Consider the following 21,998-nt stretch of genomic DNA (forward strand, 5'->3'; position numbering starts at 1 on the left):
AGTGCTGAAGAGATCATGTTACCTCACTCTCTACTGCAGAACACAGAATACTCTGTACAACTATTAAAAGTATAAGTCTTTACTTTGGAAAAATTACAAATGAAGCCACATTCAAAAGACTCTTGGAAACTGGAAAAAACTGGTAGAGGTCTGGCAATGCCAACCTTTAGCTTAGCTTATCACTGGACTGAGTCTCAGTTTCAGCAGTGAAGTGAAGAATGTTATTAAAGGTAAAGTGCAGTATTAAAGGCAATGCTAAGATTAGAAAATAAGAATCAGTTTGTCTGGGCCGTACAGCACTGTTACAGGACATCTGTACAATAGTGGTGTTCTAAACCTTTTTACCGGTAGTGTATACATTTTCACACATAAACTTTGTGTTTCGTTAGTTGGCATTTCCCTCTTTTTGACATAATGTAAATCTAACTGCTGTTCTTTACATTATGTCCAAATTTCATAATGAATGGACCTGTAGAAATGTTTCATTAGGAAGGCTTTTTTTCTTCCTCCATAAAGCCCTGTTCTCTTCATTACTGTTTGGAGTTTTATTTTAACAGAGTCTTCCTTTCCTTATCTTATTTCTCTTCATCCTGCAGCTTCGTACGAGAGCACTTCTGTACGAGTGTCTGTGTAGCTGGATGAAGCACGTGGCGGAGGATAAGCTGCAGGTGTATGTGGAGAGTCTGGCCGTACAGCAGTTTAATCCAGACACCCGCGCTCAGCGTCATCCCCTCTGCCTCGCCATCCTGCAGGGCCTGGCTAAGGCCATGTCCCTCCCCAACCCCGCCCAGAACTGCTGGAGTTCCCTGTGCACCACCACAGAGAGGATCTACAACCTTTTACCAGATCATATACAGGTAGGACCTTACAGTCACTACTGAAGACATGTACTAAACATACATAACTAAATAATGTCAATCAAAAGCTTTAGGAAATGTTTTAAGTAACATGAAACCATTTTGGGTAGAGCTAAAATGTACAGTGCATGTAAAATAGTACGTAAATGCAGTGTCAAAAGTTTAAGATCATTTGTAGAAAGAAGGTAGAAAACAGAAAATGTTCCTAAAATATATATTCTTCATTACATTAATGTATTTTGATTTGTTGGTATGTTTTCTGGAATATTAAAATGTTAGGCGTGAAATAAATATTTTCAAATTGTAGTTTATAAAATGTTTTTTTAATGAAAATGAAAAATAAAAACATCTGTATGATAGTTATTTTATTATATAATTTTGTTTGGTTTCAGCCAAATACACTAAGTTGTTGCGTCCCTAGTACCGGTACATTTTCAACAGGAAAAATGATAAATCCAATAATACAAGTGATTCCAAGCTTGTGAATAGTATTTACAATAACTGATCTTTGTTTTTTCTGTTTTTTTTGTAGCCCAGTGAAGTGGAGCTCTATGAAGGAATCTGTTCCTGCTTGTCAGAAATGAGCGACACAGAGATTGACAGGATTGTCAAAGTCACTGAGGTACAGATACCCTCCCCTAAAGCAGCACACACTATTAATACACAGCATAACATTGATAAAATCATTTGGATAAAAGTCCTTGAATAATCGTAGCCTCCAAGGCATCACAAAATAAACAGACAGTTTTTGGTTAAAGCTAATCTAATCTGACATGAACAATAACTGAGAGACAGCTACTGCAGTGACTGTTCTATTAGATTATCCCCTGTAGGCACTGTTGACAGGTCCAGATTCCCATCCTCACCCTCATACAAACAGCATAACTTATATACATATGTTCTAGCTTAATGTTAGTCAGTAGAGAATCAGTAATCACTTGACCAAAGGGTTCCCAACCTTTTGCAACTCAAGGCCCCCTTAGCACACCACGAAGTTTTCCACAGTTCTTTAGAATATTTAATTTATTTTTTATGTTTTGCAATTAAAACCAAATACAGCACTAGGGCTGGGTATCGTTTAAAAAAATGAAATACCTATACAATACTTTAAATTCAATACCCATACCCAAACAATTTTTTGATACATTATTTCTAAACTGCAACCAAAAAATACCAAAAGTTATAGTTATTCTCACACAATGTATTTATTTAACAGCCGAGTGCAGCTCTGAGTAACACAGCACTAACTGATCTGTACTGACCTCTACAGGCCAATGTGGAGAAGACCACCTTCATTCTGTCTTACCTCAGTTCCAAGGGCAGGATCCCACTCCTGGGTCTCAATGATATCATCAGCACCGTCCTGCAGAAGGGCAAGACTGAGCGAATCAGTTGGCTTTTCCTTCAGTGCCTCTACCAATCACGTTTGGCCTCCAGTCCTAACACAGGTGAGACTGCATGTTTTGGTCTTACCATCAGGAGATAACAGTTTGATAACTGGAACCCTGTCTGTTAGCTGACAGGATAAGTGGTTGTCCAACAGTTCAAAAATGTGCACATCACAATACAGGGGTTAAGATCCAATATACTAAAATTAAGTATTATACTATTAATATGGCAAGATACTGTATTTTTTGCACTATAAGGTGCACTTTAAATCCTTTAATTTTCCCAAAAATCGAAAAGTGCGTCTTATAATCCTGTGCGCCTTATGTATGAATTTTACCAATCAGGTTGTAAGGAGCAGTAAAGCCACTCTGCTAAATTACAGGGTTATACAGGAGTTTCAGTGAAGCTTCTCCAGTACAGAGGTTGGAGCAGTATTAGCATTAGCCGCTAACCATGCTAAGTGCTAGCTCTTTTGCCGTTCATCGAGGAGTATATCAGACTGTAGCCTGTGTTTACCGTGTTAAAACAAGCTACATAGGATGAACTGCTAGCTGATAGCACCCTAGCTTACCGTAACACTCAGGGTTCCTCAGTGTAGGGCTGTTGTGCAGCCTTTATGGTATGCACGTAACACTGTGGATTGAGGAATGTTCACCCTGTTGATTATTACACCATCTCTTTTTTTCTTTTTGTTACAAAATGTCACAAAACATTACATTTGGATTTTTGTTTATTTATTAAAACATTTTTTTGTTGGAAGTAATTCTTAAGCAGTGTTCGTTGTTGTTATTTTCCTTCTAAAAAAGAAAAAAATATTTGTGTCATGAAGGATAAATTTTTTTGCACAGCTTTGTAAATTAAAATGTAAATGTTCTATCAATCTGGCACCCGCTATTAGACCTTGCTTGAACTTGGATAATTCATTTTGACTTTTGATGAGCATGCTGGCCAGTGTTTAACCTTACTCACAAGATAACACTGTACAACTTATACAGGTGTGGGTATTTCCAAGCCATCTCCTGATGTAACACTTTATGCACAGTTTACATACTAATATCCCATGACTTTTGGCCTGTGAGGGTATTGGTTATATGAACGTAGTTTAGCTCTCTGAAAGTTTAGTTATGAGTCAGGTGGGAATTTCGTAAATGAATGAGAGTTGAGTTGAATGAGTCACTGATGTTTCATTTCCTTTTCGCTTTGCTAAAATGTCCCACAGTATCAGATTTTAACGCTGTGTGTGTGATGGCTCTGTTTCTAAAACTGTGTTTAAACCACTGTTTGCATTGCTTTTAGGTGTGTCTAAAAGAATGGAGTGGCTGCTGGAGTTAATGGGGCATATCAGGAAAGTGACGTATGGAGCATCAGTGAAATGTAACAGAGTAAGAGAGGTGTGTAAAAAATGAAAGTCAACACAAAGCATTTTTGACCGTTCTGATAGCTGTAGATTATAAACTGTAGGGCTTCCTCATTGTGTTTTAGGCTGACAGCATTACTCTTATGCTGGAACTATCTATATATATATATATCTATATATATATATATATATATATAGATAGATAGATAGATAGATAGATAGATAGATAGATAGAGAGAGAGAGAGAGAGAGAGAGAGAGAGAGAATCTCTCGCTATCTTTAAGAAACTCCTGAAGACAGAGCTCTTCAAAGAGCACTTACTCTCCTAACACCTCTAACAAACTAACTAATTCTAACCTCATCTCCTTCTTCCTCTAATCTACTCCTCTATCCCATTATTTCCCTCTGACCTCCTTAAGGCCCTATCTATAGATGCTTTATTTTTAACTTCTATTATTTTTGTACTTAACCTCTTCTATTATTTGCACTTCAATATTGTAAGTCGCTTTGGACAAAAGCGTCTGCCAAATGTAATGTAATGTAATGTAAAAAGAGAGAGAGATGCCCAAATATCTTTTTCTGGAATATATTTAAAATTTGGATTGATGTGTTTTCAGTGATCAGATCACATTTATTAATTTTACTTGACTACACAGAGATGAGATTAACTAAGCTACATTTAGAAGTGGTCACCAGGGCTGCAACAGTTAGTCGATATAATCAACAATGTTGATTATAAAAATTTGTTGACTCCAAATATTCGTTGTTGACTAATCGTCAATTAGTAGCAGTACACAAATTACTGAAGACGAAAACGCAATGTTATAGATGGGTAACACTCAACTTGGCCTGCGTCTCCAAAAGCGTCCAATCACAACAGATTTCACATTTTCTCACTAAATATCAGCACCTTCCACATTCTAAGGACAAAAGTCTGGACATTTGAAGGGCATTTAAATTTAAATAAAATTACATTTTTATTTAAGAACATTGTGTTCTTATTTCAGCACTATTAGTAAGAGAACAGATGATGTCCATCAGTGCAGACTCTTCATTGCCTGTTTTTTAAGGATTGTTTTGGTATTTGACTGCATAAATTGGTAAATTGGCTGTGTGTATGTGTTGATGCCCTTTTTGGAATTCAGCCAGAATATATTTAGATATAATCTTGACTGGAAAGTGTATATTCGACTGGAGTTTAGGATTAGGCTATAACATTGAAAACTGTGAATCTAACATTTAGTTTAACTTACCAGTTTATTTAGACAAATCAATGAAACTGACAATAAATAGAATATTTAGACAAAATGTATGCATTTATTCATGCTGAATGATTTTGGAACAAGTGAAAGTTTGCCCAGTCTAGAGAAGTCTTTCTTTCATGCTTGAGTGTTGATGGTTTCTAGTTCTCTGGCTCAGGGAACTGATTTCCTGCTGGAAGTGTTTGCTGCTGCTGTGGTGTCCTGGGCCAATCACTCCACGCCCGTCATCGTTGGCGTCCGAGCTCAGTGGTTTCCATGGAGACAGTTTTCAGCGGAGTACCCAGACGTGCCCCGTGGCCTGTATGTGAACAGCGTTAGCACTGATGAGTCGGTTAAACAGTGTGTGCTGGCCGTTCCTTACGCTCTGAAGCTTCTGCTGGATAAAGAGCCGTGGAAGTCTCAGTCCCAGAAGGTGAGCATTGCTGTAATATTGGAGATATTATGTTAGATTTCAGTAGAGACGCATAATTATTTGCAACACTGCTGCAAATGAGTTTCCTAACTGACTGCAATGTTTGTACTGTGAACTCTGATGTTCCAATGAAACAGGGTATTTGTATAAACCAAAACATTTGAATGATTTTTGTTAAAATAATGCACATTATTTAATCACATTAATTATTTACATATTTTGGGGTTGATAGTAACTGCAATAACTTTTTTTGGTCTCTATAATATAAGATATTCTACTGAAGAATATAGTTCAGCTGTTAATTGAACTTCAAGCAGTATTGAAACATTGGTCATAAATATTATTATTATTTATTATTATATTATTATATTATTATTAAAGGGCCCATACTGTCAAAGAAAATGATGTAATGATGCTCCATTTTGTAATACATACGCATGTTTTCAGACTGAGGCAATTGAGACTAACAAATAAGAAAGGTTTTAGAGGCATAATAATAAAAACTTGACTGTTTTATAAAGACAGAATAAATACAACAAGAATAACAACAGTATATGGTATGGATACTTTTACAGAGCTTAACTATTTTTTTTTTCGTTGCAATCCCTTATGCAATTGCTAGTGAAAAGGAAAATAAGTGCAGTATCCTCTTGTGTTTTTCTGGCAGTTCATTGATTGGCTCTTCAGCATAACGGAAGCTCCTGAGGAAGCTTTATCACCCACAGCGATCTCTACAGCCAGAGGTGAGACTTTTGAGTGCTAAAAAAAAAAAAGCTTTGTGGTACAATGCTACAGTCATTTAAGACATTTTTTCATTTTAGCAACACTTACAAAAGATCATGTGATTGGCATTATGAGCCCTGATTTTATTTAGAGAGTCACACAATTAGGAAATTTAATAACTTTATTTTGAACAAAAAAGTTTTACATTTATTGTACATATTTAACATGGACATATCTCTCACTTTCCAATCTGCTTGTCTTTCTCTTGTTTCTCAGCGGCTTTACTGGCTCTGAAATCCAACCCAGAGTTCAAGAAGAAGACCGTCTGGACCAGAGCATACGGCTGGTGATGCACTCAGTCGTTGCTCGCATTGCTTTGCTTAATAAAACCTTTATTTTTGTTACAATGTGCGTTGTGGGCTTGAACAGACCCTTCGAAAGTAGTTTTTCAAAGATTGTAAAGAAGAAATGTATTGTACATCATCATCACTTCAGTCATACTAATACCACAGCCCTTCATTGTCACTGTGAAACACACAGTCTTTTCAGAAATTACCTGTTACATAAGATTAAAAGTATTATCAGATGCTAATGACATGTTTACACCACAGAACCATAGATAAAGATCCAGAAAGTATGTGGTTATAGTGTGTTTAAGCACTTAATGCAGCAAAACAGCAACATTTCCTTGCAGATCAGTTTGATAAAACCTTTAATCTGTTAATCTGTTGCATGGAAAGGTACAATAGTAAATCTCTTTACATTAACATTTTTAAAATGTTTACATTTTACATGTGACAAACTCCTCAAGTCTTAATGGTCATTAAAAAGTGAATGATCATGAGTACCAAAGTGCATTTTTGGGGGTATTGTTCTTTGCGTTTAAACCATGACTGTATAAAACATGGACACTATTGGTCCATTCTCTTCCATTCTGTTGAAATAAATGCAAAGTTGTCTGGCATTTAAAACCAAAGCCTACCAGAGGCAGAGCTAGGTAGGCTTTCCTTTTCATTGGGTAATTCAGCCCCCTTCTCTTTGTTACAAGAATTACAGACCACCTATATTGAGTTTGCAGTGCAGCCTAAAGGATAAAAAGCAAATTACAATACGGGCGCTCTGCTCTGTTTGCTCCGTTTGACAAACCAAGATTGCATCGATGACAAATAAAATAAGGAAATAATTCAAATAATCTTAATAAAGGTATTTAGACTCGGTCCACAACAGAAAATAAGCTATACAAATACTACGGAATACAGCATATCTCACAGTGCTTACTTTAGCTGAACAACGACTAATTAGACTTTGTACAGAGCCTCTCTTAACTCCTACAGCGTTCCGAGATCCAGATTTTGTTTTTTTTGCCAAGCACTCTGTACAACGTCCGTATTGGGGCATATGTATGTATTTTGTCCTGATAAACCGTTTTTTACACCGTTATCCAGACTCAAAGTAGCTCCACACCTCCTTGCTAGAATCCGGAGAGCCCTGACATTTAAAACAAGGCATTAATAACTTAAAAAGTGCACAAGATGCTTCTTAAAAACACTGTTTACATCCCATAACGCTAGCTTCAGCTCTGGGAGCCGCCATCACTGTACTGATAATAACATAGATATGTATACATAGGCTCAGCATAGCCTGCCTCCTGGTGCCCAGTGCATTTATTAACACTGAGGAAAGTGTTTAATACGCCTATAATAATCACACCTCTACCAATGTTTACCTGATTTTCACATGGTTTGGTTTGTTACAAAGGGCAGAGATGTAGTAATGATTCAGGCCGCTGTCACATATTACAAATACGTGCTTTTGTGCTGAAATACTTTGTATTATGTTAAAGACAAATACTTTGTATTATGTAAAAAAATGTAATGCAAAGTATTTCAGCATGAAAGCACGTATTTGTAATGTGTACCAGCATCCTGAATCATTACTACATCTCTGGCCTTTGTAACAAACCAAACCATCTGAAAATCGGGTAAAAAATGTATTAAAGGTGTATTAAACACTTTCCTCAGTGTACATAAATGCACTGGGCGCTGGCTGCTACGCCAAGAAGCAGGCTATGCAGAGTCTATGTATACATATCTGTTATTATCAGTACAGTGGAGCTGAAGCTAGCATTTTGGGATGTAAACAGTGTTTTTGTGCCATTTTTAGGGTATTAATGGCTCATTTTAAATGTCAGGGAGGTGTGGAGCTACTTCAAGCCTGGCTAACAGTGTAAAGGGCGATTTATCAGGGCAAAATATGCCCCAATACGGCCATTGTACCGAGTGCTGGGCAAAACGTACAAAATTACTGGATCTCAGGAAGATGTAGGAGAGTGGAGTGGGCTATTCAACAAAGGTAAGTACTTTTTTTTTTTTTTTTTTTACATGTTTTACTACACCAAAAGTCCATTTTACACCGGAGTTCTCCTTTAATACGACCAACACACATGATCAATAATAGTATGACTACCTACCTATTTGCCTGACAGCTCATCTTCAATTCAGCTACTCCATGTAATCAAGACAGTTAATTCATTCCTAAACATAACCCTGCCCTATTATGGTCGAGTACAATTACATTTAAAAACTTATTTTGCTACTTTAAAGCATGCCATCAGCTTATGTTATTCAGGAAGAGAAAGACGAAAAGGGAGGAAACTCAGAGAACTTTGGGCTGGAGTTCAGGCAGCTTTAACTTGAAGTAAGAAGCAAGTGCCCCTCTTCTAACAGTTCTGTAGTCAGGAAGATGAGAGATAAGTTAAAGGGAGGAGATGGGGCGGTGGAGGGTTGCAAAAACTCGTTGTGACATGACAAGAAAGTCCAGTAGATTTATAGAATGTTAGATTGAAAAAGGGAGGTGCTTCAGACATGTTCTTCCTCCCAGTATGTGTAGTTTTTCCATAATAACACTGCTTGGGGAAAAATGTGGCACTAATAGAACAGGGAAAACTGGCTCCTTTTGTCACTGAAAAATATTGTGGGTGGGAGGAGCTACACGTCATACATACAAGCAGCCTGCAGAGGCACTAAACCTGTAGCGGCTTCTACATTTTGAGAGATGTTGTGCTGTCCATGCTTTATACAGTCACTGGATTAAACGAAAAAGCATTCTTTAGTAGCTTTCCAGTGAACACAAGGGGTGGGGGTTCTTCAGTTAACTTATCTTCATCTTCTGATTCCAGCTCTCAAGAGTCTGTCTTCTTTCTTCCAGTAAGATTCGTACTGTTACACCAGAGCCTTCAAAACACAAAAATAAAAGCGTTGAGCCATGGTTTGTTTGCAAGATAAACCTGGTGTAATCTTTGTGAAGCTGTCTTTTTCCTGTTTGCATCATTTCTTTTCTCCAAAACAGCAACTTTACAGGAGAGAGATAAAACCTTCTTAACTTTCAATTGAATCAATGTAAAAAAAAAAAAAAAAAAAGTTTATTTAAGGTCATTTTGGATAATCTCTATTGGTCCATTCATCAAGATTTTGCTAGGTACAGTTTGTTTTTTCTAATTCATATAGTAAACTAAAAATCAGCAAAAATGGAGATACTAGTTTTTAATTGGACAGCAATGATTTATTCAGTGTTTCTACATATGTTTGTAGTTGTGTTCCAAAGCCTAGGCTGCAGTAAGAAGACTTCTCAGTAGACGGTTGGTCAGTAGACTATGAAATGACATCACATGCACACATGTTGACATTGTGGCTTGAAATTCATGTGCTTTTTTACATTACTTTAAATTAATAAGTAACTATTTGAATATTGGATCTATTTTTTTTTTTTTTGTCATTTTCACTCAATTTTCGTGGTGCTGTTTTTCTTTTTTCCCTTCTTGTTGTCCGTGTTTATCTGTGTACCGAGTATCCTATGTGTCGAGGGTACATAGGACACATCAGTTGTATCTTCCACATGGCCCCAAACATCAGCTGTATTTCTCAGCTGTGTACGAAGGGTCCTTTACTTTGGAACAGCCTTCTACAACCCAGCGGTCTCAGCAGCCTACCTTGGCTGCAACGTAGGCTTTGGAACGCAGCCTGTGTCTCACCTGCTGCCAACAGTGGGAGGTAAGCCATTAGGACATATGGAAAATGGACATAGACAGAAACGGGTGCTTCAAGCTGGACCGAATACGTCCCCTGTGTCTCATAGTAGGGCAGCGCCAGTAAAATACTGACTCCTGGGAAAAGCAGAAATAAGAGAAGGTGTAGTAAGAGGATATTGCAGAGAATGGTAGTCTTTAGTTTCATAATAATACTGAAGGTGACAGGTTGAAAAGTGAAGAACTACACTGAAGAAATAAAATAACCCTATAAAAATAACATCTGAAAAAAATATATATAATTATTGTATTTTCTGCATTTTTTAAATGAAATGTCATTTTCATACTACGTGCAGCTGTTAATTAATATCTTCTTCAGCAGCTAACTATACAAGAGTGTATATTTAGTGTTTTGTCTGCTTTAGACAGTTTAGAAACAGCACAGCTGAAGTGATCAGGCCTCTGGCTCTGATGCAGATGGAGTGTTCTGTTATAAAGACATTTCCTGATGCCCCTCCACCCGCCACTCCAGCGAGCCCCTTCTCTGACTCTCTAACACTCTAACATATGCTTGCTCACTTCCTGCTAGTTCAGATATCTGTTTCCGAACCAGCGTGGACTGTGTAAAGCTCCTATGACCCTTTTAGACAGGCTTAAACAATGGCCTGTTCTGTTTATACTGCTCTACAGTTATCCATCACGGCTGTGCAGATGTTTGTTCTCCAGCCAGACTGATTTACTCCCTTGTTGTGATTAATTCCCTGACCTAATCTTACAGATCAGACACTAGGTCACTAGCATTACAGTATGAGAAGAATCACATGATGTGGTATAATGGTAAATAGTAGCTAATCTGCAATAACCTATAAATTAATATGTCTTTGCTCTAAAGCAGAATTGAACAAGCTTTACGAGAAGAAAGTCTTATATTTTTCTGCTGTGTGCCACAAAATTAAGTCTACAACTAGTGATTATTTTGGTAGTGGACTAATCTGCCGATTATTTTTCCAATTAGTCAATGTTTATTTCGCCATGTACTCCAACTTAGCTTGCTGTGGGTACGGCTCCTATTTCTAGCTTTCTCTATTGCTTCAAAACGAAAGAAACTGCTAAACGTGGAATTTTAATGGCCTTCAAATGTGGAAAGTGCTGCTATTTAGTGAGGAAATATGTAAGGTGTTATGTTCAGGCACTTTTGGACATTGAGTGTAAACCCCAGTAATCAGTCTAGTGCTACAAATTAACGTTTAGTCGACAATGAACATTTGGAGTCGACAAATTTTAATAATCAACATTGCCGATTATATCGAAGAATCATTGCAGCCCTACACAGAATGCCACAATGTTGCACAAATCAGATGTAGCCTGTACACCTTCTCATTAAATGTTTTTCTTTTCTTTTTTTATATATTTTTCCTGCATTGTAAATTAATACTAAAGTCATCCAGACTATGAAGGGACACATAAGAAATCGTGTAGTACGTTTAAAAAAAAAAAATACTGTGCGAAGCATTTAGGTGGCTCTTATCTTGGATGCTGTTAACTTGTAGGTTTCTGAGGCAGCTAACTCTGATGATCTTATCAACTACTGCTCTTCCTTTCCTGGAGTGTTCCTGATAAGAGCTGGTTTTATCATAAAGTTTTTGATGTTTTTTGTGACCGCACTTAAGAACACTTGAAAATTCTTACAATCTTACCGACCTTTATTTACGAAAGTATTTTTATCCTTTATTTAGTTGAGTAGTTATTGCTATAATTAAGCAATAATACATGAGAGGGAGTACTATAACGTAATATTTCCACAGTTTTATTATCGCTGTTTATTAAAAGATTTTGAGTTAAAGAGGACAAGAAAATACGATCTGTTTGGTTATAAACACTCGGCCGTTTCAGTCAAAATTGTGTAAAGCTAAGCGTACATTAAATAAATGGAAGCACTTTACTCACCCAAATAAACCTTTTTTTTTTCATCTGTGTAGATTAAAGTCCAGCGCTCGTTGACTGAAAGATTTTTTTGTTGTTGTTGTAAGAATTTAAGTTTGTTTAATTCGGCACCCCCAGCGGCGAGACATGCAGAATTACAAGGGTCCACCTTACATTCAGCTTAAAATAACCGATATTAACTGTAAAATATATACACTTAATCTTTTATTTTAATTATAACAGCTCTTAACCTGATATTGGTGACTGATAATGTGTGTAATAGCGTGTATTTCGAATCGCTGGGCTTATTTATTTGTGGGACCGCGTCTTTGTCTGCGCCGCCTATTGGAGACATGGCGTTTCTGCACTGTGCCTCTATGGGATTCAGCGCCTCCCAGTGGTGTATAATGTAAGCGCTGCATCGTTGCTAGGTTATCTATATGTGGCGAAGTAATACATGTTCGGTTACAGTGCACTACTGGCTGATTTGTCACTCATAAACGCCTCTCAGCCAATCACATTACTCTTGACAAGTTCAGCACAGCTGTTAACTGAAAGTCATTCCAGGCGACTCTACCTTAGCCAAGATATGCAAAGCTGTTATGTGGGACATTCCAGGATTTTGGTACATTTCCTGTCCCACCACTTAAATTTCAAATGTACGTATCCAAAATATCTAAATGACTATTGTTTGTGAAAAATGTACTTATTATAAGACAAACTGTAAAATATGGTAAAAAAAAATAAGCTCCTTAGATATTATTCAAAAGACTGAATACCTTTGGACCACCTCAAAAAATGGCCGTTTTCACTTGTCCCACACATTGGGTGACCAACTCCGTTGGCAAATTTAACAATTAAAATAAGCTCTAAATAAATGACTTCCTCTTGTATATTGTTGATATGCATCTCCTTTACTTATGAAAACAACTTCTTTGGTCTACATTGTATTGCATGTTACAATTTTTATGCTATTAAGTTGTGTCCTACAACATGCACGCAACCCTGTTACCATAATGAATTTTACATGGCAGAGAAAGAGTTAATAATATTTGTCTACAGGCACAAAGGAAGTTACATCACAAGGACATTTTCTGCCCACATGGCAAGACCAAGAGTAAGTGCTCTAACAATTTTCAAGTTTTTTTTTTTTTGTCCAAGTTGTGTGTGTCACTCAGTGAACGCAACCCTGTTACTCATATTGTAAGACTAATAATGAGTAGAGTCAAAATTTACTTTATATACTTATATAACCATGTTTGTCCTACTCGCAACCCTGTTACTGTTACCAAAGTTACCAAATATATTGCATAATCTAATTTAAAAAACTGCTTTGATACCTGAGCTTGACGAATCAAACTTTTTGATAGTCTATTACCTGTATTTAAAAAATATATGACTAAAAATTATCATTAGAAGTGACCACCCCTGAAATGTACCAAAATCCTGGAATGTCCCATATAAGCAAGAAAATAAAACATAAAACATGTTCTGGTTTGTTTAACACTTTTTTGTTTACTAAACTTTTAAATTAATCTACAATGCTACAAAATGTTCAAATAATCTAAAAGCACTAAATTGAGATGTGTACAAACTTTTGACTGCTACTGTAGTTAGCTCTAGCCTGAGACTGGCGGGATAGAGTTAGCTTTTAGCTAGCGTTGGCTTCATGTTTGAGCCACCGTTTTTTCAACATTTGTAATGGAAATGCTTTAGTTACAAAGCCTGGCAACTTGTTTTTCAAGTATAGTGGTGATTGGGTGTCTGGCTAGCAGGGCTTTCTGTAGTGGATGGGTGTATGGCTTAATTTTAGGAGTTTAAATATACGGGAACAAGTTTGTTATGTAACAATTATGTAGGGGTTTAAATTGGCTAATTGTAAAGCCCTGTTTTAGCTGGCCAATCAAATGGGTTTGTCGTGCTTAGGTGTTAAAACTTGGAACTGGAATTACTATGCAGCATTAGCCCAGCAGTAAAATATGTCCTAGATATTCCAAGTTTCACACTTTCAATTAGTATAGCATTATATAACTGAATACTTAACTATTAAACACTAGCGAATAATTGAATAGTTCGATCAATAGAAGTATCTAATTTGGTTGAATGTTTTTTTGTCAGCGTAGGAGTGTGATGCTTATATACCTTCTGCAATTACAGACAGTATGTAGACAGGGATGAAGAAAGTGTGGCGCACCCACAGCATATTAAATGTTGGAGTGCTGATGAGGCGTAGCAGCTTGTATGGGTATCTGTGTAACAGAAAACAGTCTTAAACAGATCCATGTTATTAGTGCTTGTATAAAAGCGTAGCCACTAATACACTAGTCACAATTAAAGGCACAATACAGGAATCCTTCTGTAATGAGCTTGGGTGTGATTTCAGAGTCGCTTGAATGTTTCTGTGTACAACTCTAACCGGATGCCACTGTTCACTGATCATTGCCTCCCACTGCGCTGTCCACTGTGGGAGGTAATGCCTTCTATGTTGCATATTCTTTAACACTGCAGAGGAAGGAATCTCACATGCCTGCACAACTTCAGAAATGCAATGTTCCATCCATCTGACACCCACCATCACATCGCCTTACATGAGCATGCTGGCCAGTGTTTAACCTTGCTTACAAGATTACACCTCACAAAGAATACCTGGGTGGGCATTCCAAAGATGTACCCTAAAATAACACTTCATGATCACTTTACATACAGCTATGTCATGACTTACAATTAGAAGGATTAAAAATGTGGTGAAAATAGTCACCCAAAATTAAATAGCACTGTTTTTTTTCACCATTTTAAAAGTGGGCCCTTTAATAAATGTCTTTTATCTGGTTAATGTGTGCAAACAGAGGATACACACCTTATCAGATCTAACATATTCCACAGATAAAACAGCACACACACTACAGTTTGACTCTGAAACTCTTCTTGGCTGATGATCAGGAATAAAAGGAAATTTCTCTGCATCACCTAACAAGAAAATACAAGTAAAAAAGAGGTCTGGACTGCATGCATGATCTGTTTGAAATAATAAGAAAGAATGAATACATGTGCATTATACTGTTAATGTTTAACCAAGTCAAGCCTTTGACGTAGGCCTGTGCTGGTAACTTGGAGTCCTTTAATTAATATAACTACACACTAAGAAAAACAAGTACAGATTTGTACGTAAAAGAGTACAAAGCTTGTCACTGGGGCTGTACCTTATATTGAGGTACAAAAAAGTACCTTTCAGTAAAAGTCCTTTTTTGTACCCATGGTTTTTGTGACAGTAAAGATTATTAAGATCATAAACATTATCATCAACTGAACTTGATCATCCAAAATTGCCTGGCTTTCAAATAAAAAAATGTGCAAATAAAATATTGTTTATCAGTGCAGTGATACAGAATACCGAATGTACCTTTGGCTGGTTAAATGGTACAAATCTGTACTTATTGCTGTTAGGAATTACTTTGTACTTCAGAGGGAACAAATCGTACCCTGTAAAGACCAATATTGTACCTTTTGAGGATACAATTATGAAGAGTTTACAAAAAAGTACTTATATCGTACCTCTGTTTTTTAGAGTGCATGTGGAAAATATTAATTCCACCATTACCATTCTGCCTTACTGGATCTCTCAACCGAAATGTACACCAAATGTTAGAGCTGTCAATCATTTTCTTTTATAAATTACTTTCATACTTGACTTTTGGGACACATGGGAACTCACAGTTAACCATCACAGGCCTAGTTCCATTCCCCACATGGACACTCCTATACCTGTACAAAGCGAGGAAGAAGTCTGCTCTCTTCAAGCCCGTCTGCTATGTGGAAAAGCTCCAGTATTGATAAAAGTTGGCACCCACACATCATCACTCCAACAAAATAGAATGTGCCAGCTAAAGCATCTAAAAGCAGAGAATAAAAATATTAACAAAGCAGATTTTAAAAAGTTGAACTGATCTCTAAAAATCAAACACTGTGCCATGTCATCTGCTGGTGATGGTGCCTTTTCACTTTGCCAAAAGCACCAACTGGTCTTTTTTAATATTCTAAATTTCTGAGATACTGACTTTTGGGTTTTCATTAGCTGTAAGCCATAACTATCAAAATTAAAAGAAATTGACACTTGAAATAGATCAAGCTGTGTGTAATGAATCTATATAATATATGATATTATATATTTGATACTCAGATTTTTGAGATCCAACTATAGAGGAAGAAACTGAATCAACTAAATACCAGTAAATTATAGAAACACCACATCTCTGTAGAGAAAAATGATTAAATGAGAACAGCTTCTACAGGGGACTAATGATACTAAACACACCTTAAAATTTACAACACAGTACCTAAAGAAGTCTAAACATCTTTTAAAATTCTTGGATAGAATTTAAAAATTGCATACAAAAAGTACTAAGTACTAAGTACACATGGCCAAAAAAGCAAAGGGAAAAAAATCCCCTGAAAACGAGAATATTCTTTACTGACTACAAGCTGTGAAACCACAGGGAGTGTTACTTACCATATTTTATACACTATAAGATGCATCTAAAATCCTTTAATTTTATTTAAAGGAGCAGTAAAACCACTCCGCTGAAGTTCAGCGTTATAGAGGAGTTTTAGTTTAGTTCTCCAGCACCGAGGCTGGAGCAGTATTAGCATTAGCCGCTAATTTAGCTTTTATTTCACCATTCAGAGGTGAGTATTATGGGCCTGTAGCCTGTTTCTAACCCCGACTAGCACTGTTGGAGCAGCATCAGCATTAGCCGCTAACTGCATTATGAGCTAGCTTTTTCGTTGTTTGGGAATCTAAGCTTACTGTAAATAAATGGTAGAAGAGCTTTACTCACCCAAATAAACAAATTAAACCACCACCCAGTGGCGAGACCTGCTGAATTAGAAGTTCTTTATAGTGTCTCCTAAAATGCGCCTTATGTTTAAAAATAGACCAGAAAAAAACATTCATTGATAGTGAGCCTTATAGTGCAACAAATAGAGTAGTCCTCCTGACCATGCAGGATGTCCAAATATGGTTTATTAAGCAAATGACAAGAATTCCCATGTAAAATATTCAAGAAATTTGTCATCTCTACCTTTATCGCCTTTTGGAAATCTTGTCAATTTTTACTTAGCTCTTCAGATTAAGACATACACAGTTCAGTCAGAATCTTATGACTGGATCAGACACAGCAGTGTTGCTGGAGTTTTTAAACACTCTTTATGAGAGAAATCATATTGTACACTTAAGACTTAAGATACTCCTACATAGCTGGTCTACCTTGTAGTTGTAAAATCAAAGACAGACTGTTTAATAGTAATGTCATTTGTAGCAGGAGGCTAAGGGTATTGAGACAGAACAAGTGGTCTGTAAGGGAGAAGCCTGATGTATGCAAGACTCCTAACATGTGTCAGTTAGGTCTGTTTGTGGTTTCCGTAGGAAATATTGATAAACTGCACTAAAACGTAACATGCTGCATTTTCCTCATTTTTTAAAGCGTGTTTGCACAACCATCAGCCGCCACTTTTTCGCTGATTTGGCATAAACACTAACCACAAGCTCCAGAAAGCTAAACAGCTCTTGTACTCCTCCTTCAGACTATTTATTTAGGGTGGAGAGCTAAAAGCTGTTGCTTACCGCCGCCAAATGAGAGAAATCTGGCAGACATGTTTGCAAAGGTCCATGTGTGTCCACAGAACTGCAGCAAATTGTATGAGAATAGATAGGCCAGCCCAATGCTGCTCCTGAGAAAACACAATGGAGAATGACAGGAGCAAGTTTAGGGCATGACAGGGATAGTAATTTTGTCTATTCAGTCCATTATTATATGTTGAAAAAATGTAAAAAAAACAAAAAAAAAAACAAGAGTATTTTATAATACATATGTTGTCTTTAAAAAGTATTTGTGCTTTTAAAGTAAACCATCAGCTTGTATATGACTTTTGAACTGAACAAATAAAAACGCTATGAAAACAGAATACTAAGACTACCAATGCTAACTGTACAGACTTTCTATGACAATTTATGATACACAGGTTTATTGAATATACTTCAATTCTCTTTAAGGATTCATTAAAGAATTCCAAACACGGCCCAATGGCCCATATGCCTCTAGGTCCATTTACATTTAAAGAACAGCTTTTAAAAAAACTTGAAAGTTAATAAATTAGCTTTTATTTACATAGAAAGTGTTATTTGGCACAGATGATCATTACCATATTCCACTCTTGCCCATTTCAATTTTATCATGTAAAAGTAGAAAAAAATGAACCTTTTTTTTTTTAAGAAAAGAAATTGGCCTATTCCATTTAACAAAAGAATAATCTTATCGATATATACAAAATTGTATCTGAGAAAAGTCCATTACTCACTGAAGAAGTGGTGCAATAGTAGAACTTTAATAGTAGTTTCTAACAATTATTAAATAGTTCAGATTATTCTGAATAACAGAATAACAATCAATAAGTACTGCATAAACATGAACTTAAACATTATCAGATTTTTTGCACAATTCTAAAGGAAAATGTCAGGACATTTGTCCATGAACTGAAACTCAAGAGAACGTGGGTCATGCAGCAAGACAATGACCCTAAGCATACAAGTTGTTCTACCAAAGAATGGTTAAAGATGAAAAAAGCTAATGTTTCAAAATGGTCAAGTCAAAGTCCTGACCTTAATCAAATCAAAATGTAAATAAAATGTGAGAAAATCCACTAACATCCCAGAGAAAGCTGGGACAGTTCTGTACAGAGGAATGGGCTAAAAATGGGCTAAAGTTCCTCAAAGTTAGTGTGCAGGACTGATCAACAGTTACCAGAAAGCTAAACCCCACCACAACCCCTAAACCCCGCCACTTCCGCCACAGCAGATCCACCTCACCTCACCCCACCTCACTCTTACCTCAGGTCCCTCGCGCCCGGGGAGGAACTGTGATCAGGGTCCTGCATTTCTGAGGAAAATAACAGCGAGTCTGACTGACTGCTTCCCTCAGAGTCTCCTGCTGACGTCAGAAGGGCAGGGCCTGTGCTGGGCTTTCCCAAACACACACACACACACACACACACATACACACACATACAGCACAGAGTACAGCACTCTGCTCAGGATTACACTCTGGAGCACGTGGAGGTCACCAATGTCTGTCTGTCTATCTAATAATGTTACATAGCATATCTACATCTAATACAAGGCCATGCACAAGTTGGTCATAAATAAAAAAAAATGTATAAGTGCTTATATTCTTACTATATTCTTACAGTCTTGTTGTAAACTTATAAGATTAATCATGATGAAGCAATAGATGTCATATCTGGTCCTGGAGACCTCCTCCTCCTCCTACCTTGCATGATAAAAAATATTTTTCATGCCATAGAGGGTTAGAAGTATATTTTGGTTTTGTAAAATATATGCACATTGTATGCACATAGCAAAGAACACTGAATAAACATGATTATAGAAAAACAACCTTTATTTAACATATTTAACATTGCCTAATAGCATTAATCAGTTAATGTTGAAATTCTGACATTGACTCAACATTCATTTAAAGGTGTTTGAATGGTTGGGGCTCTGAATCTACACTCAGTGCCTGTAGGCGAAAGGTGCTCCATACAAACAATAATCATACTTAATTGCTGTCTTTTGCTCTCTTTGTTACCTTAAAAAACACTATATTTTTATACAATGCCGTGATAAATAAAAATAGAGAAAACATTAAATATTTCAAACACTTCATTTTACATACAGTACCAGTTAAAAGTATGGACACACCCCTTTTCTTTAAAAAAAAATCCTTCTTTCTTTCTTTTTTTTATTATTATCTACATTGTACATTAATATTGAAGACATCAATGCAATAAGCCTTCATATGTTTTATACTTTTGGTAAGTATACTTTTCAAAGGAAAAGACGCATGCCTATTCCTGTCACCAGCACTCCTTCCCACTCACTCTTGTTATGAAATGAGGTGAGCAGTACATTTTTACACTCTTTAGCTGTAGATCTACAGCACTAACTCGTGTGTTCTGCTCCTGCAGGATGTGTACACACCCAACATGCCAAGGCCTGTTGTGATAAACCGCACAGTGCAGGCTTTGGCAGTCAAGCACACTACTGAAGGCTTCCATTTCACCATGACTTACTTTACTTTAATGTTCATATCACTGATGATTTCTCTGCCTCAATTGGTTCTGTTATCATAGACTAAAACAACGTCTAAACAGTACACATTACTTATATTTATTATAGACATAGTAATGTCTTAGTAATGGAAACACTGCACCCTGCTGGCGCTTACCACTAAATCCAAATCATTTTAGCTCCTCTCTTGGCAGGAGTTCCAGAATTTCAAGACAAAACCAATCCAAACAAAGGATGAACTAACCTCCAAACATTGGGGACATTTAACCCATTAGACACTGTATGTAAGCCCACACTTCAATTCTTCACTCTTATAACTACAGTACTATCATATTTAACATGAGATTTATACGCTGTAGAGTAGATCCCTGTGGGATTTCAAAACATATGTAAAACTAAAACCAATTTTCTTTATTAGTATTAATGACTAAGTAATAAATCTATGATCTAATAAAGCAACTCCTCTGCTACTTCCTAGTCTTTTGAGAAATTTCATAAAGGAAATGTTTAAAAGGCAGGAAACTGTGATGTGCTTTATTAAAAAAAAAAAAAAAACATACAGAAATGTGCCAAATTTAACTTCTGACCTCAAGTTTTAAAAACATACACATGTGTAATGTGTTGAAGCTACTGTCTGACTCATTACTAGATTTATATGGGCCACAGTTTAAACCCATGTAAAGCCCCATTTTAAATGGACCTAAATTGATTTAAATGCATTAAAACAGGACAGTGTAATCTGCTAGTGCACTGCATACATCTTTTAGAACAAACTGATGCTCTCAAAGCATGTCACTTACACATTAGTGTTTGATGTTATCTTATTTGTTGGTGTCATATTTTTTATTTGGATCACAATAACTACCTATTCAGCTGTCTGATGCACAACTGGCCAAATAAGGTTACCACAGATTCCTGAGAACGCTATTACTATAACTAGAGTGAAACATAAAATGTATTTAATTTGTAAAAGTAATAAGTAATTAAATCAATCAAACACATTATATGAGATCTTAAGCACAAATAGCTATGCCATCTCTGGGCAGGTAGATGGCACCCTATCCCCAACTTTTTAGTGGAGTGATACATTGTTAATTAAATTGAACAGTATTTGTCTGCTGCCTTATGTCTTATGATTTAAAAGTAAGTCAGATCATCCAAACAGCTAAACCACACTAATAAAAGAGTTTATATATTGATCACTGAACACTATGCTTCTCAATTATATAAATGTTTTGATACAAAATACACAGAAAGCTGTAAAAAGTATATATACATAAAAGTATATATATATACTGCCTGGCCGGAAAAAAAGTCACCACCAAAAAAAAGTTCACACACTCAAATATTTCATTGGACCGCCTTTAGCTTTGGTTGTGGTATGCTTTCACTGTAGCATTGTTTCGAATAAGCCACTGGAATGCCACAAGATTTATTTCAATTCAGTGTTGCATTAATTTTTCACCAAGATCTTGCACTGATGATGGTAGAGTCTGACAGCTGCACAAAGCAGCGCTTCTCCAGCACATCCCAAAGATTCTTAATGAGGTTAAGATCTGGACTCTGTGGTGAACAATCCATGTGTGAAAATGATGATCTCATGCTCCCTGAATCACTCTTTCACAATTCCAGACCCATGAATCCTGGCGTTGTTATGGAATATGCTCGTGTCATCAGGGAAGAAAAAAATAAATTGACAGAATAACCTGGTCTATATTCAGTATATTCAGGTAGTCAGCTGACCTTATTCTTTCAGCACATTCTGTTGCTGAACCTGCAGCATCAACCCCACATCATTTACTTAGTTAAATTCAGGTAGTGCCTTTTTTTTGGACATGCAGTGTATATTAATACATTATATATGTTTTGTGGGATGTATAACAACCCTAGATACATCAGTTGCATCCTTTAAATCACTCTAAACGTTGA

General features: G+C 36.5%; 2 protein-coding genes across 2 annotated transcripts in view; one reads left to right on the forward strand and one right to left on the reverse strand.

The window, feature by feature from the left end:
- focad (focadhesin) overlaps positions 1-6,407 on the forward strand; it is a 98,173-nt gene extending 91,766 nt beyond the window's left edge. Inside the window, exons 38-44 of the mRNA XM_022678301.2 lie at positions 597-857; positions 1,390-1,479; positions 2,128-2,305; positions 3,543-3,637; positions 5,023-5,277; positions 5,945-6,020; positions 6,277-6,407. Coding sequence (XP_022534022.2) covers positions 597-857; positions 1,390-1,479; positions 2,128-2,305; positions 3,543-3,637; positions 5,023-5,277; positions 5,945-6,020; positions 6,277-6,350 — 1,029 coding nt within the window. The 3' untranslated portion in view covers positions 6,351-6,407. The remainder of the gene's footprint in view (positions 1-596; positions 858-1,389; positions 1,480-2,127; positions 2,306-3,542; positions 3,638-5,022; positions 5,278-5,944; positions 6,021-6,276) is intronic.
- Positions 6,408-8,360: 1,953 nt separating this feature from the next.
- On the reverse strand, positions 8,361-18,936 carry hacd4 (3-hydroxyacyl-CoA dehydratase 4). The gene is made up of 7 exons (XM_049482045.1): positions 18,831-18,936; positions 17,568-17,674; positions 15,710-15,837; positions 14,805-14,914; positions 14,090-14,196; positions 10,031-10,162; positions 8,361-9,233 (listed from the first exon to the last, which is right to left on the reverse strand). The coding sequence occupies exons 1-7, from the start codon at positions 18,875-18,877 to the stop codon at positions 9,151-9,153; spliced, it is 714 nt and encodes a 237-aa protein (XP_049338002.1). The 5' UTR covers positions 18,878-18,936; the 3' UTR covers positions 8,361-9,150.
- Positions 18,937-21,998: the final 3,062 nt, after the last annotated feature.

The sequence above is a fragment of the Astyanax mexicanus genome, chromosome 8 (assembly GCF_023375975.1).
Source record: "Astyanax mexicanus isolate ESR-SI-001 chromosome 8, AstMex3_surface, whole genome shotgun sequence".
Lineage (NCBI taxonomy): Eukaryota > Metazoa > Chordata > Actinopteri > Characiformes > Acestrorhamphidae > Astyanax > Astyanax mexicanus.

Coding starts and splice junctions, on each gene's coding strand:
- hacd4 (XM_049482045.1), bottom strand. CDS start 18,877: ATGCAGGACCCTGATCACAGTTCCTCCCCGGGCGCGAGGGACCTGAG. Junction 17,675..18,830: donor CCGGGCGCGAGGGACCTGAG/GTAAGAGTGAGG, acceptor GTGTTTTCTCAG/GAGCAGCATTGGGCTGGCCT. Junction 10,163..14,089: donor ACTGTCTGTAATTGCAGAAG/GTATATAAGCAT, acceptor TGCTTTTCCCAG/GAGTCAGTATTTTACTGGCG.